The sequence below is a fragment of the Cladophialophora yegresii genome (assembly GCF_000585515.1).
Source record: "Cladophialophora yegresii CBS 114405 chromosome Unknown aczIN-supercont1.1, whole genome shotgun sequence".
Lineage (NCBI taxonomy): Eukaryota > Fungi > Ascomycota > Eurotiomycetes > Chaetothyriales > Herpotrichiellaceae > Cladophialophora > Cladophialophora yegresii.
The window spans coordinates 3,921,902-3,939,458 of record NW_006913045.1 but is presented as its reverse complement, the minus strand read 5'-3'; the positions used below and the strand labels follow the sequence as shown (position 1 = coordinate 3,939,458).

General features: G+C 53.2%; 7 protein-coding genes across 7 annotated transcripts; 2 read left to right on the top strand and 5 right to left on the bottom strand.

Annotated features, from left to right (window-relative positions):
• Positions 1 to 1,480: 1,480 nt before the first annotated feature.
• On the bottom strand, positions 1,481 to 1,957 carry A1O7_01409 (FK506-binding protein 2; the record flags this gene model as incomplete). Its single annotated transcript, XM_007755446.1, has 2 exons — positions 1,481 to 1,649; positions 1,713 to 1,957. 2 exons carry the CDS (start codon positions 1,955 to 1,957, stop codon positions 1,481 to 1,483), a joined length of 414 nt encoding a protein of 137 aa, XP_007753636.1.
• Positions 1,958 to 2,789: 832 nt separating this feature from the next.
• On the bottom strand, positions 2,790 to 4,604 carry A1O7_01408 (uncharacterized protein; the record flags this gene model as incomplete). Its single annotated transcript, XM_007755445.1, has 6 exons — positions 2,790 to 3,048; positions 3,097 to 3,286; positions 3,344 to 3,743; positions 3,791 to 4,229; positions 4,279 to 4,319; positions 4,380 to 4,604. The coding sequence occupies 6 exons, from the start codon at positions 4,602 to 4,604 to the stop codon at positions 2,790 to 2,792; spliced, it is 1,554 nt and encodes a 517-aa protein (XP_007753635.1).
• A 1,776-nt stretch (positions 4,605 to 6,380) lies between these two features.
• On the bottom strand, positions 6,381 to 7,965 carry A1O7_01407 (uncharacterized protein; the record flags this gene model as incomplete). Its single annotated transcript, XM_007755444.1, has 4 exons — positions 6,381 to 7,049; positions 7,108 to 7,332; positions 7,386 to 7,646; positions 7,702 to 7,965. The coding sequence occupies 4 exons, from the start codon at positions 7,963 to 7,965 to the stop codon at positions 6,381 to 6,383; spliced, it is 1,419 nt and encodes a 472-aa protein (XP_007753634.1).
• Positions 7,966 to 9,235: 1,270 nt separating this feature from the next.
• A1O7_01406 (uncharacterized protein) lies at positions 9,236 to 9,967 on the bottom strand (the record flags this gene model as incomplete). The annotated part of the gene is made up of 2 exons (XM_007755443.1): positions 9,236 to 9,340; positions 9,392 to 9,967. 2 exons carry the CDS (start codon positions 9,965 to 9,967, stop codon positions 9,236 to 9,238), a joined length of 681 nt encoding a protein of 226 aa, XP_007753633.1.
• Positions 9,968 to 10,335: 368 nt separating this feature from the next.
• A1O7_01405 (uncharacterized protein) lies at positions 10,336 to 11,426 on the top strand (the record flags this gene model as incomplete). The annotated part of the gene is made up of 2 exons (XM_007755442.1): positions 10,336 to 10,385; positions 10,478 to 11,426. 2 exons carry the CDS (start codon positions 10,336 to 10,338, stop codon positions 11,424 to 11,426), a joined length of 999 nt encoding a protein of 332 aa, XP_007753632.1.
• A 1,275-nt stretch (positions 11,427 to 12,701) lies between these two features.
• A1O7_01404 (uncharacterized protein) lies at positions 12,702 to 13,337 on the bottom strand (the record flags this gene model as incomplete). The annotated part of the gene is made up of 1 exon (XM_007755441.1): positions 12,702 to 13,337. One exon carries the CDS (start codon positions 13,335 to 13,337, stop codon positions 12,702 to 12,704), a length of 636 nt encoding a protein of 211 aa, XP_007753631.1.
• Positions 13,338 to 14,275: 938 nt separating this feature from the next.
• Positions 14,276 to 17,341, top strand: A1O7_01403 (uncharacterized protein; the record flags this gene model as incomplete). The annotated part of the gene is made up of 1 exon (XM_007755440.1): positions 14,276 to 17,341. The coding sequence occupies one exon, from the start codon at positions 14,276 to 14,278 to the stop codon at positions 17,339 to 17,341; it is 3,066 nt and encodes a 1,021-aa protein (XP_007753630.1).
• Positions 17,342 to 17,557: the final 216 nt, after the last annotated feature.

Below are 17,557 nucleotides of genomic sequence, written 5' to 3'. Positions count from 1 at the left end.
ACTCACGTCAAGCTCGTTCACTCCACTGTTCAGCCAGCCATTGCGTTCTGTACAGCCTGATGTGCAGGGGACGGTATTCCTCCTGTGCACGAGGCTTGCACGATGAACGAGTCATTTCTCTGCCTGGCTACCTTAGCACCATCGAAATAGACTCCCAACGATAGTCCTGAAGTTACACACGGCATGCTGTGATATCACTTTCCGATGGGCGCAACCCATTACCGCCAGCCTGAATCTGTTTGGCACTGATGCGTTGATGGCCTTGAAGGGGCGACCACGTCGTGATATTCGCCAGTCAGTCGATACGTGAGCTTGTGCGATTGGAAGCTCATCATCCGCAACCTTGGTCTTCGTTTTCCTGGTCGTCCACTGATCAATAGTATTTTCACTACGTGGCAACATTTTGCATCAGATCCGTGCAGATACAGATTCCTTCGAGCGGATGTGTCAAAGTCCCTGGTTGCGGCAGTCCAAGTCCTCGAAATGGACGTGTTCTGAAGCCACAAGGCCACAGCACTGTCTGGGAAGTAACGTTATCACCCGGTCTACATACTCTCCGCAATTCTGTTTGACTGGCTGTTCGACTACACGGCACCCGAAGATGGCAGAAGCCCGACGTAGAAGAACTGATAACGCGGAGGCCGATGCTGACGAGGAGGCAAGAGGAAGTTTCAAAGACAGGATTATACCCTGGAGACGCGTTGCAAGGCGAACAGGTGGCGAAACGTGGCAGGCTGCGCAATCCAGCCGGCTGACAATCTCACGTAGGTCAAGTTAGCTTGAGGCTCTGCGGCCCAACCGTCAAGTGCTGTGGCATTCTGGGTCTTGTTTACATGGGATCGGACACATCGGACGCATCATGGCTGAGTTGGGCATGTGGTGCGAGGTTGCTCCTGTTAACGTTCCCGTGTGATCCATCACGGCTTACGCGTGATTGAGTCAGATAATGCCGGGTCATGGGGTTGGCCATGAGTCAAGAGGGGAATAATATCGTGGGTGCAGAGGCAAATGTCCTTCCTCGGCAAGGTCTGATATCTGATCGAGCCTCTGTTCACGCAGGAGGCTCTTCAGCAGCACCAGTCGTACTCATTGCTGCATGACCATGATGGGCTCTCTCTTGGGTACGAGGTACTCACAGTTATGTAGACCGACCGTATCGTAGTAATGTCTACCTCCCTCCCATTTTATGTGTCGTCTGGCGTGTTCTCTATCCATTTTATGTAAGGAGTATCCGTCGCCCACAACCCAGAAAGTCCCGGGCCGTTCTGTAAATGTATGTGTGTGAGGCGGTTCGACCGGCCTGCCGCTCCTCGTGGTCATGCGACGCAGACACTTGCGCAGCGACGGCGACAGCGACGCTCGACCCCGCCAGCAGGCAGGACAGTACGAGATACATATCGCAGATGTCCGGCGCCAGTGCAGGTCGCATTCAGCACTCATCCTCATCTCCCCACTTGCCCGTCCTCGGTCAGTCACGTATTCACAGCTCATCCTTCTTGACCCCCTTGATGCCCATCAACTCGGTCTCAAACACCAACGTGCTTCCCCCCGGGATCGGCCCCACGCCTCGATCCCCATACCCCAACTCCGGCGCGATCGTCAACTTTCTCTTCTCCCCAATGCACATGTCGAGGAGGCCTTCGTCCCATCTGCGGACAGCCGCGGGTTAGCAGGCGCCGACCGACAATCGGCAAACACGTCGCGTGACATACCCCTTGATAACCCTTCCCGCCCCCAGCTCGAACCCCAAAGGCGATCCCCGCCCGTAGCTAGAGTCGAACTCCTTGCCACTTGACTGCAGCGTGCCACGGTAGTGCACGTCGATCTTGTCGCCCTTGACTGTCTTGCGCGTGCAGGTGATGTCGGGGGTTTGGTACTCGATGTCCAGACCGTCGGGCACGCACGTCGCGAGGGGGATGAACGAAGCGGCGAAGAGGAGGGAGTGGAGGAGTTTCATCGTGCGGAGCGTAGCGTAGCAGTTGATGATACTTGGTGGGTTGGTGGGTGCGGTACGGAACGGAGTGCAGAGAGGTAGAGGTATACTTGGGCTGCTACCGTGCTGAGTTGTGAGTCGTATGGAGGTGGGTAGACTTGTACAAGAGAAGTGGAGGACGAAGAGAGGGTGGTTGAAGATATGATATGTCTCCTTACAGCACAAGTAGGAGTCTGGAGTACACAGTATTGGGACGTTAGTGTGTGCGGTGAGGCTTCGGCCATGGTGGGGAAATGGTGCGGAGGGACAGTGGGTGGGTGGACGGTGCGCACGCCCTCGACGCCGCACCCCTGGCTGCCCGTCCTGTCACAATCCAAACAGACCGCGCACTCTGCCTCTTACCCTCGCGCTCACTTTCCACCTTCACACTCAACTTTTGTCTTGACCTGTTCTAGCGCGTATCGCTACTGCTGCTGCTGAGGCGCATCATGAAGCTCCGAGAGGTTTCGACAATGATTTTGCTGTCCCGTGCACTATGAAGTCCGAGACAGGAGCCAAAGAGGTCGAAAATTCAAGATAACGAGTCGGGAAGTACTCCGTACGGAGTACGAGTAGTCCATCGAGAGGATGTCAAGAAGGCTCCAGGCACGAAGCTGTCGGAGTCTATGCGGGTTGTACCGGGATAAACATCTCATCAAATGACTGCCAGAAGAGGAAGGGTGCTCCTGTAGAGAGCGTCTTCGTAAGCAACACGATCCATTCTCTATATCTATATACCATTGCCACGTAGCTTTCGACCAGCTTTCGACCACGATCGAAATCGAGGGTGAAAGTGACCCACCACGAAAAACTGCTATCAGATCTTGTACCTGAAATGCAGGTTCTGCTTGTCCGTCAAGTCCTCGAATCCCTCCAGTAGCTCCTCGGTTCGCTGCGCATGATAGCCTTTCCGGTCACGGGCTTTATTGTCAAAGTAGCACCAGATCGAATACAGCACTTGCAGGCCGATCAGGGCGCAGTATGTCGCGAGTAATGCTCTGATGGCCGTAAAGTACCGCGGCGCTTCTGCTGGTAGGAAGAGATGGGGCCCGCAGATGTTGCCGGCGTTGTAGAATCTAGGAGTCGGGGTTAGTGCGACTCGCAGCTTGCGGTTCATAACTTACACGAAAAGAAGGCCAAGCACGGTGGTCCTCTTCGTGTGTCCGGCGACGTTAAGTCCCGGTACCGTCCAGCCCAAGATGATCGGTGAACCCAGAATATTCTGCAGCCACGTACAGCCCACCAGCGCATATCGGTGTTTATCATTGATTGTCAGTAGCCCGATTAAACCTGCAAAGCCGGGCAAGCATGAGACTGAAGGGAGCAGAAGTGTCAGCGTTTGACAAGCCGCAGGACCCGAAACACACTCACCGATAATGGTAGCACCTAGGAAGTTCGGCTTCGTAGCTACCCATCCAAAGAACATACACCCGAACAACTCGAAAGCGCCACCAGGGGTCTGCAGGAGAGTCGTCCTGAGTGCATCAAACCCAAAGCCCTTGATGATAGCAGAAGCAAAGTTTGCGACTGCCCCGTTTAGAATCCCTGTGCAAGCGCCCATGAGCAAGACGAGCCACGTCTTCGGGTCAATGGCCGCCTCCTTGATCTGCGCAGGAACCAGAGTGTAGTGTTTGATCCCCATCTGGTTCTTCGATACCCGCCAGACCGCCACCATCCGTTCGTATTCTGTGAGGATTTTGGCGTTATGGGGCCCGTCCGGCAGGTATAGCAGAACCACGAAACCCCAGAGGAACGTCATGCAGCCCACAATCTGTTACCAGTTAGTCTGTACCCGTCCGTGAGGGTGTACTGCAATACCAGATAGATTAATTTCCAGTTGTCGATGGCAAGATGGGTCGCATGTCCACTTCCGTATGCTAGCAAGGATCCGAGAATGGATGAGACGCCGTTGGTCGACAGCCAAAAAGAAGTGCGAAGGGCCTGCTCCTCTCTGGTCCAAAGCATGGATGTGAGAAGAACAAAGGCCGGGGCAATGCAGCCTTCAACAACCCCTAAAAAGAAGCGCACTGCAAAAAAGCCCGAGAAATTGAACACGGCTGCCTGAAGCATGCAGACACCCGCCCAGACGAATACCATGCCCCCAACGAGTCTACCAATGGGATAACGCTGTAAGACGACGTTCCAGGCGTATGCGCTGACAAGCGTTCCGAAGTACAGGGCGGAAGCCACCCAGGTGTAATCGTCACCTGTCATGTTGGTGTCCTCCTGAAGGCCATATGCGTTGGAGTAGTTGAGCCTGCAGGTTTCAGCATAGGACACAGGCTCTAGTGCCATGGGGGACTTACGTCTGTTTGTCCAGAAAACTCAACATGTAGGTTGTCATCATCTGAAGGGGTCGGAGACTTAGCATTGTTCAACCTTGCTGGAGAAATGTGTTCGTGCCTACCATGGGGATGACTATAAAGTCAAGTTTGCGGCGGACTTTGATCGCATCTCGTTCCAGTTGAGCTTCGTCAAACTCAAGAGCCTTTTGCAACAACTCTTTGCCGAGGACATTCGGATCGTTTGTTCGACCTCCGAAACGGTCGAGAAAGGATGCCTTTGGAGGGGGCGGAGTGGCTTCAACAGCCGGCTCAGTGATCTGTGCTTGCTTCTTTTCGATATCCGCCATATTCGTGGAGAGGGACAGAAGGCGGAGAAGATGAAAGCAAGGCGAGGCGAGGCAAGAAAATAGCAACTTTCGCAGAGAGTAGGCCTGTACTTATCCTGGTACGCGAGTACTATTCCAGTTTCTCCAAACCAATGTATCGGGGTTCGGCCGACGGAGCGTTCAGGGAAAGGAAGATAAAGCCGCATGAGGCGGATACATCTTATCGTATCCCGCGACCGTGGTGTATCTGCGTGGCATTATCCATCGATCAGCAGATGTAGGGTTGATCCAATTGCCACAATGGTTGAGTCGGAGTTTTGCGGCCATACCAACGTGTTACTGCTAAGATCTGCAAAGATAGCTGAAGCTCGAGGAGATCCGCGTCTATTGCAGGCAGAAGACGACGCGCTTAACAGTATCCCTGCGATTCTGGTACGCGTTATCAACATGTCCCTGACGTCCCCACTAATTACCTGTACCAGTGGGTTACCATGCCATCCCGGAGTGCCTGGGCTACGAGGTACACCGGATAGTGTTCGGCATGCCAGCCATAGCATGAGTGAGGAGTCACGGATCATCGGTGAAGAGGTTTGTAGACTTGCAGGAACGAGACAGGTTGAGTCCACTTCATCCTTGTTTTAGGGGGACCTATACACGCCAGTCCGTAGGCAAGAGGGATGGTGAGTAAGAGTAGATATCGACACGGCACTGTGTTGCTTCGCTCCTTGTTGCTTTGGCAAGTCACATCAAGCTGCATCGTATAACGTGCATAAGCAAGACCGGTGTTATGACCATCCGTGCCAAGGCGCCAGACCCAGGGCTTAGCGGCTTCCACGATTGGCAAAAACAAGGCACACACACGGGTGATCGTCAGCCCCGCCATACGAGCCACGGGTGAGGCGCGAGGCAGACTTTAGCTCGTACGGAGTACTGTACCTCGTACTCATCTGGGCGCTCAGCTTGATGTCATTCTCACGCGTCTCCTCCCCCTCCGTTGACTGTTCCTGTAGCTTTACGCCGATGTGACAGGCTTTTCATTTCTCTTTTCAACATTTAGTCTCCTCTCTATAGCACAAGTCTATTCATGCCATCCATTTGCCCATTCTCTGACTGATGGAATACGACAAAAGACAAAATAACACAGTATCACGTTTTCCGCACAACGTGCAATGCTGTCGACATCGGATATCTGCAATCGAACTCTCCCAAGCCCTCCGAGGAATCCACCTCGATCACTCGCTCTAAGCTGAATTTGCTCAGACGCCCGAATGACCAAGGAACCCTATACCAAGATCGGATCCTATTGCCAACCCTCTCAAGCTGCTATGCCTGACCTTTCGGACTGGACAATCTTCCACAGACCTTCAAGAACATCCAAACCAACCGTTCTTCCTGCGTCGGACCTTTGCCTGCCGAGGTTGTCGCTGAAAGCGTGTTGAGAAGAGGTTATATTGGTAGAAAAATATGATAGAAACCCCAGGACAGTACCGAAACTGGTGGTGCTGACACGCGATGACAAGGACTCGAAGTGTTGAAATTTTGTGGAAGATACCAGTCATGAACCGCCGACATGAGCTCGAATGACGGATATGCCAAACATGAATGCCGACTAAAGTGGATGTCAAGACCTCGAGTGCTGAATAATCTTGCTGGGACGTTCGGCTCGACCTTGCTGGTGAGTGGGACAGGGCCGACTGTACTGCTAAGTCTCGACTGACAAAAAGCGCCGACTCTCTGTAGCGACCAGTGCCTCAGGATGCACGGATCTGGTTGAGTACGTGGCGGGATTGGCGAGGCCTACTGCGTGAGCCGTGGCTCCTTCTTCTCGTTGTCGGAGATCTGGGCTTTCGCTTCTGTCGCTGCGAGTGCCTTTTGCCTTGCGTTCCTGGCCTCCCTAAAATCCTCGATTATCCCGTGCCACTTTTCCCGATTCTTTGTTATCTTGGCTTTCTCTCCACGACTTTTGCCAATGAGGTTTTTGAACACATATTTCCGTGTTTTGGGGTCCACGGCGAGGTCCAGGGCGTCGTCCAATTTCTTTTGAGCCATTTCCGCAGCTGAGCGAAGAGCCTCGAACTGTGCATCGGTGAGAGGTCGCTTGCTGGTTGTGATGGATTCATTAGGTACGGCCTCTGGCCTTCCGGCATAGATGCTTCTTGTGGAGAATACTGGCCGACCGGTAGGTCGGTGTCTGATCATGCCGATCTGCTGGACTTGTTCGGCGTTCTCTGCTTTCACCTTCTCCGCCCGTGCCATCAACTCTGCAAAAGATCCTTTGGCGGGAACTTTCTTAGCAGAGATGGTCTTCGGTGGTCTTTGGGGAGCCTTAATGCTTGTCTGACTACTGGTTGAACTCGCCGGGCTGCGTTTGTTCTCTTTGTCAGACCCAGAATCACTTCTTTGGCTCTTACGGGCTCTCAAGCGATCGTTGTCCGCCTGGTGCTCGAATTCGTCTTTGTCATCATCCTAGTTGATTTGTCAATGGCTGCTAACATGAACCGCTGTCTCGATGACAAGTACTAACGCGCTTTCGCTTGCATGGGTCGGCCTTCTTTTCAAGGACGATGCTCGGCTTATGGACCGCGTCTTCGGGTGACTTGCTGCAAGATCGACCACCTGGGGCGCCAGCAGTTTCAGGACAATGGCGTTTTGGAGCCGGTGCCTCCTCTTCATCGTCAGAGTCCTCGATGACGACGCGTTTTCTGCGGCCATTGACTTCGAGAAGCCGGGTGCCACTGTCACCAGAGTCCTGGGTACGGTCAGTGGGTCATAGGTGCTGCACTTGGGATGGCATCAACTTACGCTCACACTTTCACGTTGTTGGTTCAGACTGTTACCGAACTTGGCAGTTGGCGCCGCGGACCGTGGCCTCGCCATACCAGTGTAGCCAGGCTTGATCCTCGCATCATTCCGGGTTACAGTATCTGGAAGAGGGGTCGCTCGAGTGTTGAGGATCTTACGTCGCTTCTGGGCGGGTTGCTTGGCCTCAGAAGCGTCGGCGACGGGGCGCTTGCGACCGACGACCTGGTCAGGGCTCCCATCAACACCGACATTTGAGACGTTCTGCCGTCATCAGCAAGTAAGTTCCGTTGAGATGCTTGTTGGTGTCTTGACTTACACCTTCAGGTTGTAATATCTTCTTGTGGCTGTTCTCAACAGCACGCGGCGGCACCGATGAGACCTCTGCCGGCTTCGAAGCCTCTGATCCCTTCTGGGCGTCCATGAGTTCCTTCACGGTAACAACATTCGCTTGAACGAAAATTGAATCGCAGGCTTGCCGCACTGCTTGGTCCTTTGTAGCGCGCTCCTCTTCCGCACAAGCACGCGGCTTCGGGTCTACCTTCGTTACTGGACCGTTGCGAAAAGTGCCTTTCTCTGCCATACTCTTTGGCTTCTGGACGCCACCAGCTTCACAAACACGCCATTTTTTGGCCGCAGGCCCTCGAGGGGAAGGAGGCTTGTTGCGCCGTTAGTATCAACAAGCGGTTGACAGGCATTGTGAACAAAAGCACCTACAATACGAGTCTTGACATCGTCACCAATGGCAGTGGCTGGCGGGGAGGTGGCCTTTGCTGGGGTGAGGCGAGCATTGTTGCGAGCTGCCTCTTCGCGCTCGAGTGCTTGCAGTTACTTGGCCTTTTGCTCCTCAAAGCTCTTCTCGAACACTGCTTTGTTCGAGGAGAGCATCTTGTCTTGTGAGAGAGCGGGCCTTTGGAGTAATATTGAAGATGAAGAAGGGGAAGCAGTGACGCACGGGGCGAATGGCTTCAGGAGCCAATGGACAGAAGTCCTCAAGAATGGAGGAGCAGTGTTCGAAGTCTGGTTCGAGACTCTCGAGCTGCTGAGTGAAAACGATGGGCAAGATTGAGGACAATAAATCGAGCGCGAGGAAATATCATCGCCGCGAAGTTTTCTATTGACAGGCAGTGGTGAGCCAAAGTTGTTATTGTGAGTGAAGGGCCTTTTCCTATTGAGGTTGCTACGGAGTGAAGGGGTGCGGCAGCCGCAGCGAGCTGAATACGCTGGCACATCGTATTGTCTGTATTCACTATCCGCAGGTTCGTCACAGCGCTCTATCTTCTACATTGATCTCCCATCAATCGGTCGATGAAGTCCTCAAAACCCAATAGAGGACTTCGGGCGCTGCGTAAGATCATCCCGCTCAAGACCCTATACAAGCACCTCACAAACGCAGAGGACTTCAAGAACAAGGCCGAATAGTCGCTTGATGAGGACGTTGCCTTCGAGTTGGAACCGGCCGTGTCTGGATTACTGGGCCTGAACACAGCGGGAATCGTGAACCTTACCGGGTGGTATGCAGACGAGAACTTCGGACGGCTCGATGATGGCTCTGTGGACACTTCATGCACAAAGCGGCTGGTGCTTCATAATCTGGACGTGCGGGAACGTGGATCGAAGGAGGGTTGTTAGGGGCGCTTAACCATTCGAGACACGCAACCTCCACGAACGGCCAGATGGGAACGACGTCGAATGGCACAACCATGGATGCTGGGAGAAAAGGCGCATCTCTATCCACCTGGCATCGTGTGTTCGAAGAGCCTCACATGCCGATGGCGTGCAATCATTCCAACTTGCAACAGGCTCGAACCAGCATCCTTCGACCGTGGTCGACCTGTCATGATGTTCAGTGGTCAACCCGTCAAGTCTGAATCAATGACCAGTAAGGAAGACGTTTTGTCTTCGTCATCGGACTGGACAACAACACGTTGCTTGCGAGCACCTGGAGCAGGGTATGCCTATTCGTCATCAGCAATCTGCCACGCAAACATAGCGCTAGCTGCACTTACAGCTTGGGAGTTCTCTTTGCTGCTATTGCTGGCCGGGGACACCGCGCCCATTTTGTTAGCGTCGCCGTCGTCTGCGGTGTCTGCATGTTTTCTCTTCCTCGGAGCGTGGATGGCACGTTCTCTGTCGGTGAAGGTTCTGGGCTGCCAGCTGAAAGCTTCTCTGACTCGTCTTTTGGTCTCCTCGCGAGCGCTGATACGCTGCTGTTGTGATCTGAGATGCAGAGTATCGGCATGTTGCGACTTCTGCTTCTGGGGTTCCTCGCGTTCGTCGTGAGCCTTCGAAGCAGCGTCTCTTCGGCGCTTCGCTTTGACAGCCTCCATTGCTTCGCGGCGGAGGAGGTCCCTGGCGACTGGATCGTTGGGGAACTTGCCAATGTCATCATAGTGGCCGAAATTGCGAACCAAGGCAATATCCATGTACGACGCAACACTCTTTGGCGGTGGAAGACCCTTGGCAGTGGCGTCTGCACGGGCTTTCTTAACGGCTCGATGTTTGGCATGGAAGAAATCGACCTGCGTCAAGGGATACGGATTCTGAGCCTGGTCAAGGCTGTAGTAGATGTCGGAGACCTTCATTTTGACTTGGGAGGTGGGTGTTTGGGTAAGAAGTACGGTGGAAGGTGGATGTTGAAATGTGAGAGAACAGATGGATGCGCACCTGCCGCGGGACGGATATCTCTGACGACCAAGTGATCGATGCTGTTTGGTCGCGGCAAGAAACTATCGGGCAGTGTTAGTGAAGCGAAGATGTGAAGAGTTCGCCACTGATGACGGGGCAGCAGTTGGAAGTCGGTGAATCCAGCACAAAGCCTTCACTGCCTTCGCCGAAAGTTTCTCCCAAAGCTCATCTCTCTCTCAACAGCTTTGTGAGACTTTTCTCTCATCGTCTACATCCAGGACGCGACACCCCACGATATCAAGTCCCTATCGACCGCACAAGCAGCATGGCTTCATTAGGCACCACATCGAGAAAGCGAAAGCGCGATGAACTTCTGTAAGTCACAGACTTGGAGATCTCCCTCATACGCCTGCAGGCCATTGTTTGACGTCTGGCTAATCAAGACGTGTCTTGGACACGGATAGTAGCTTTGCGGACCAAGAAATCGCCACTGTGCACGTTGAAGACAGACATCAAATTCCGCGACAGTTCCACGTCCACAAGCACCTGCTGTGCTCATCTTCCGAGGTGCTGCGCGAGCACTTTGACAGACAAGATACGAGAGTGCCAGTGATACGCGAGTTCTTCGACATACGAGATGCGAAAGTGATGAGGCTCAAAGATGTCCGCCCTGAAGATTTCGAGTTGTTCTGTCGTTGGCTGTACACGAAGGCATTGGACATGGAGGAGATAGAAGACGGTGTCGATGACGGTCACAAAGCGACTAGTGGTCATCTTTGCTCAGTCCACCAGCAATTTTGCGTCAAGGTAGAAAAGACAAATGGAGATGGTGGCAGCGACAGCGGTACCGGTCAGACTGGGCATGGACAACACCTACGCATCCCTTTCATTGCCGGTGGTGACAGTGGAGATCCAACGATCGACAATAAGCCTTGGTACACCAACTTCAGCAAACAATCACGCACCCTTGCTCGTTTGCTAGGCCTCTACATCTTCGCCGAGGTGTACAAGGCAGACAGCTTCAAGGTTGCCGTGATGCTGGAGTTCCAACGCTCTGCATTCCATTCGGACATCCCAGCTGTGAACATTGTGCGGCATGCCCTGGACCACCTTGGTATCGACTCGGGGATGTGCTCGTACCTACTAGACCGGTACGGCAGTCAGGACTTTAGTTGTCCAGAGCGCGCAGATGAAGCAAAGCTCGAAAAGGCCCTCTACAAGTTGCCATCTCGATTCCTCACACGGATGATATCTCTTGTCGCTAGGAGGACTGCTGGTGGCACTGTCAATGGCAAGGGCGACCGCTGGTGCGACTATCATGAGCACAAGAGCGAGGAGGAGCGCAAGGAATGTGAGGACAGCAGACCGCAGGACGTCGATGTGGTGAGGAAGGGACTCGAGAGATTGGACGACTAGTACATGGGCTGATTGCCCGCACAGTGTGAGGTGTCTACTCCGTACCTTGGACGAAGATCTTTCACTTCACAAAGTTCGTCGGAAAGTCTTTACCAGCATGCAAGTTATCAGCTGAGAATGTGCAGCAGAGAGCCTGGGGGCTACGCAAGGCATTCATATGTCGGAGCTCAACCTGTTCAACACAGATGGGCTATTCCAGTTCACGTAGTCCTGTCAGAGTAATATGCAGGAATCAAATAGCAATCACAGCAGCTTCATTGAACGTCTCTGCCTATGCACAAAATCCATAACCGAGATGAATTGATGTTTGAGGAACGAGAGATGCGAACGTTGCATAAAGGCCGTCTCGGGTATTTCATAGTCATTCAATGACAACCTGGAAAGAATGATGCTAGAAAGTCGTCGAACCTTTGCACCAAGTGTACCTCCAGTTCACATTCCCACACCTGTCTGACTTCCTCATCACCACAGCTTACCTCGATAGTACCCCAAAGGAGGCACCACATCTGGCGCAGCCCCGGACAACGATTTCTCGCAGGTCCAAGATCCACAACGTCGCCCGCGAGGGAGTGTCCTTGGTCATTGACAAATCGACGAGTTACGCCAATCCAAATATAGGATTACTCAACTCAAGGAGATGGAGTCCGCTACTGTATCAGTCTACTAGAACCAAGAATACCGATACCCAGATATGCGATCTACTTCTCGGGCGTTGGGGAGACAGCACTTGGTTTCACCGGCTGACGAAAAGCCAGCGGGCTACTCACACTCTGCACCGCGTGGAGGTGGCTGTCCGTTGCAGAGCGTCCTCCTCTTGCGCCGAGCTTCTGTTCTCAACCCTGTTGCCTTTCGCCTCCACGACCGAGTTCCTCCTATGGAGCTACGTACAAGTGTGGACCTCAGTCGTTTTCTGTTGTGGTGTACTGTGTAGTACAGCGTTGTCTGCTGCGTGAATATTTGACGCACTTCCGTCGCCAGTCTTATGTGTGTGTGGTGCTGGCCCAATTTATGGAATTGGGACGTGGTCATATGGCGCTGTCTATTGTCGGTTCTTGTTCCGAGGGGCCATGAAATGTCGTCATATGACTGTTGATTTGTTGTGCGGGACTCTCGCCGTTCGTATTTTCGTGCTGGTGAGGCCAGGTGTATTTAATTGCGTCGAGGTTGTAGTTTACCGGTGTCGTCGTATGTCCGTGCTCTTGACTTTCGCCGTCCGTATTCGCGTGCGAGTGAGCCGCGAGTCTTCGCCGCTGACAACGCGGACAAGACAGGATCTTAAACTTCGTCGAAGAGAGAGTAGAGGCCTTGGCCGACGTTGAGAGTAAACGAGTGCGGACGTCCGTCGAAGTGGATGCCTACCAGCTGTCCAAGAGCAGGGGGCAGCGCCGTGCTGTTGCCGTCGCTCCACTCGACCATCCTCCTCACAACCTCGTATCGAAAGCAGGAGAGGTCGTTGATCTCGAGCTTGCTGTCGTTATTGTCCTCCATGGTGTCGGGCTCGTTGGTTACGGGAGGAGCGTCTCCGCTGTCCACCTTAAAGAGGTCGTCGACCTCCTGCCTCGATCTTTCCTCCTCTTTCTTCTTCTCGGCTTTTGCCTTCTCAATCAAGTCCAGCAGTGGCTTGTCAAGGGCAGCCTTGTCAACCTCCCGAATGGAAATAAGCTCCTTTGGAGCTGGTACGCTCTTCTTGTAGTTGTAGGTGCTGCAACCTACTTTGATGGGCAGCGTCGTCTGGTAGGACTTGAACGTCGGCTGCACCATATCGTACGGCTTCTCGACCCTGTTGCCGGTAGTGTTGACTGCGAGTGAGGCAAGAGGGGTCCGTTTCTGAGGCTTGAAGAAGAGTCTGGGCTCTTCACTCTTCCGAGCCAATTTGGCCTTGGACGCGGCTGCGTAGTTGATCGGGGCCATTGTGAAGGGGGGATGTCAAGAATGTTCTCTGAAGGTACCTAGTAGAAGAGTGCTGAAGCGGACAACGACGTTCTCAAGCAGTACTGGGGGATGTTGTGGGTGGTGATATAGAGGAAAGAAACCAGCAGCAGAATGGGAGGAAGGACGATATTTGTAGGGCCCTACTGAACATCATCTAGCGGGAAGAGTGCTTTACGAATAGGACTCCTCCAGGGACAACTCAGAGGACAAGAAGACAGTACCAAAAGACTGAGTGAGGGCTCGCATATGGTTCTGGCGGCCCGAGCGTCTGAGCCGTGTAAAGTACACACAAACCTGATTTCTACTCCCAATGGCAAGTCAGCCATATGAGTCCGACTGCGCGTGGTTGAAGCTCGGACATCTTCTACCATGCAAATTGTAAGATCGCTGGTTTCCATTGGGCGGACCGTGAAAGCGACAATTCGCATCCTCGCGGTTGGGAATAGGTCCTCGCTTGTCCCCAAGGTCATATGCTCATCAGAAAGCTTAAAGCGAGCACAACTTCCTTTTGGTCTGGGAAGCAAGCACGCAGTGACTGGGTCGGGGAATTGTGCATGTATTCGCTGAATGTCGGCGCATGTGTTGACCACTTCACCGCGTGGCCCATCGAGATGTGTCATTCTGGCTCGCATAGAGAGCTGTTTGTTGTAACCGGGGTCACCATTACAGGAAGTGACAACACGAAAACGCCGTGCAAATGTTGTGAGATTACGAATAGACACCGTTCACCAAACTATGGCCTTGATGGTAGAGGTTAGGTTGGAGATAGGAAAGGGCGCGGGAGATTGATGCCCAGACAGCAGCCTGGTCACCTGACTTCGCGATTGCGCCAGACACGTGCTCGCGCTTCGCTCCATCTCGACGCGTTCGTCTTTCCCACCTGCGTGTCCAGGCCATCCGTTACACCGGCATGAGCCATGCAGCTCCTCGCGGGGCTCAATGCTGCCCAGCGAGCAGCAGTCACCTCACCGGCATCGGTCCTGCAAGTCCTGGCGCCCCCAGGCTCTGGTAAAACGAAGACGTTGACCTCTCGAGTGGCCTACCTTCTGTCGCACCATGGTCACAATCCTCAGAATGTCATCTGTTGCACATTCACCATCAAGGCTGCTCGGGAAATGCGAGAACGGCTACGTGGTCTGGTCGGGGATCAGCTCGAGTCCAAACTGGTCCTTGGAACAATACATTCAATCTGTCGTCGTTATTTGGTTGCCTATGGTCACCTCATTCGCATCCCCAAGGGATTTGGGATTGCAGATACGTCAGACAGCAATAGCATCATCAAGCGAATCTGCAAGCGCATGAACCTCTCGATCGAACCGAAGGTTGCAAGAGCAAGGATTTCGAGTCACAAAGCAAAGGGCAAAGCATTGGAAGATCTACCGAAGAGTCCGCCAAAGCAGCTTAAAGACCAGGAGTTTGTCACAGTCTTTCATGAGTATGAAGCGGCATTGGCGACCTCTAAGCTGTTAGACTACGATGACTTGCTGCTAAGATGCGTCGACCTTCTTCGGGCGTACCCTGCCTGCGTCTCCAATGTCGAGGCCCTGCTGATTGACGAGTTTCAAGACACGAACATCGTGCAGTTTGAACTTATGAAACTGTTGGCGTCGAGAAACAGAAAGATCACTGTTGTGGGGGATCCTGATCAGAGCATCTATGGATTCAGAGCAGCCGAGATTGAGAATCTCAACCGCATGAAGGCATTCTACCCCGAAACAGTGGTCATCAACCTGGAAGAGAACTACCGATCGACGTCGGCTGTGTTGAAGCTCGCCCAGGATGTCATCGAACAGGACGAGAGTCGGCCCCAGAAGAGGATGAAAGCAACACACTGCCATGGGACTAGACCTGTTCTCCGTCGGTTGCCTAATCCTAACGAAGAAGCGCTATGGATTGCCAGCGAGATCAAGAGAACAATGGGAATGACCGGCGGTCTGCTTCTGCAATCGGACTTTGCAATTCTCCTTCGATCGGCATATCTGTCACTACTCATTGAAAGAGCCTTGACGACCGCCGGCATTCCATATCGCATGGTTGGAGGCCAACGTTTCTTTGATCGCGTGGAAATCAGGGTCATCATCGATTATCTTCGCACCATAAGCCATCCTGACAACAATCAGGCGTTCCTCGCCATCATCAATACTCCTGCACGGAAAATTGGGGAGACTTCAATCGCTGAAATGGTCAAGCTTAGTGAGGAGAACAAAATCTCGCTCTGGACTGTGGCGCAACAGGTCCTGGTCGGCGAGCTAAAGCCAGCGAAAAAGTTGTCGAAACCCGCAGAACAAGAGCTAGGCCGTCTCCTCAACCTCATAAAGACAGGTCGACAGAAGATGGATACGGCGTCTCCACCGGCTACGGTCCCTTCAAAATTGATCGATTTCATTGTCAAGTCTCTCGACTACGAAAGCTTTCTCCAGAAGAAATACAAGGATGATCATGAAGACCGAGTTGAAAACGTCAAGGAACTCGTCACCCATGCGTCCGAGGTCCTGCTGCAACCGGCTGCCGAGGAACCACTCGCAAGCATTGAAGGTGTGGAGCAACAAGTCTCAAACGGTGGCCGGGAAGTCCTGGCTCAATTTCTGGCCAACATTGTCTTGTCGACAGATGTTGAGAATGAAGAAGGTAATGACAAACCTCGTGTCACCATCTCGACTATCCACTCGGCAAAGGGTCTCGAGTGGCCAGTTGTCTTCATTCCCGCCATCTATGAAGGATCCATTCCTCACTCAAGAGCTGAGAACACCGATGAAGAACGACGATTGCTTTACGTTGCCATGACCAGAGCACAGGCTCTCTTGACTATGACTTTCCCAGTACTCCAATCTCGAGATCAGGGCGAGTCGATCCTCACCCAGTTTCTCCCGAGCGAACTCCACCATGGTACCTGCAGAGCAGGGCCGTTGTTCGATGATCGCGTGATCAATGATATCGCGAGCATTCTTAAGCGGTCTGTTCCTTCACAGGAGGACTTGGCGAAGAGCGTGCAAACTTTGGACGGCGAGGATAGCAGAGAAGATGATGTCTGGCCGTGTGACGGCAGTCGTCGGCCTACCCCAATGTTGGCTGCCGACAGTCACGCTCTGCCAGAATTCGGGAGACCGCTCGGGGAAGTTCTCGCAGCTCAAAAGCAGCAATATCGGCCTTACTCAACAATGGCAGCACCCAACCGTGTGGTGGGCTCCAGTAGCCACGAGGTCGCCACTACCATCAGCAGGACTGGCAGCTTCTCAACCTCAAACATGTCGCTCGGCTTCACTACTGCAGGTTATCAATTGAAAAATGTCTCCGAACGCGCTCCGGCCTCGTCAGAACCGCCACCTCCCTTGAAGAAACCAAAGCTCACCAAATCAGCATCAGCGCAGGGTAATATTGCCGGTTTCTTCTCAAAACCTGCCACGCAGGCACCTCGACCCTCGCTCGAAGCAACGCCCGCTCCAGCAGTCCGGGAAATATATCACCAACGACAGCAAGATCACGAACTCAAGCAGGCGAAACAGACATGGCAGAGTCCCGAAAGTTATTCCTTCGGCTCCGGCATCCCACAAGAACTTTCCTCACACAAGTTAAACGCCGGCAATGGGATACGGTACCGTCCACCCGCCCCATTACGTGACGCGAGCGCCTCCTCCTCCTCTTCTACCAAACGATACGCCGGTCTATACAGTTCCTCACCTCCACGCGCAGATGATGAGGAGCGAAGTCCGCACATCCGACTTACTGGTGATGAGAACCAGGGCGTTGCCAGGACGCAGGACTCGAAACTCTCGCTTCCGTCTCCACAGGGCGGTCTCAAGGCAGTTCCTCGGCTTGATAGCGGTGCTACGAAGCCCGCCATGACGATGCATAAAACAAGTATGGCGTCCGTGTCTGCTGGTTTCTCATTCTCATCGGTGGTGGGCTCCAATCCAGGCGTCGGCAGGAAGACCCTCGGTGTTAGGCGCACGATGAACGGGTGGAATGATAGGAGACATAAGTAATTAGTGTGTGTATACCCATGTTAGTATCCTATTTACGACGAACGATCTTCTTTACGATGTATGCAAAGAAAACGGGGTACGGATGGACATCCTCGGGCGGACTGGTTGAAGATGCGATGAGGTATGACGAGCGGTTACTAGCCATTTGAATAGTGGAAGGCGGACATGTATATTGGTAGCAGGAATGAATGTATCCCTCTGTGCTGGGGGCTGGTT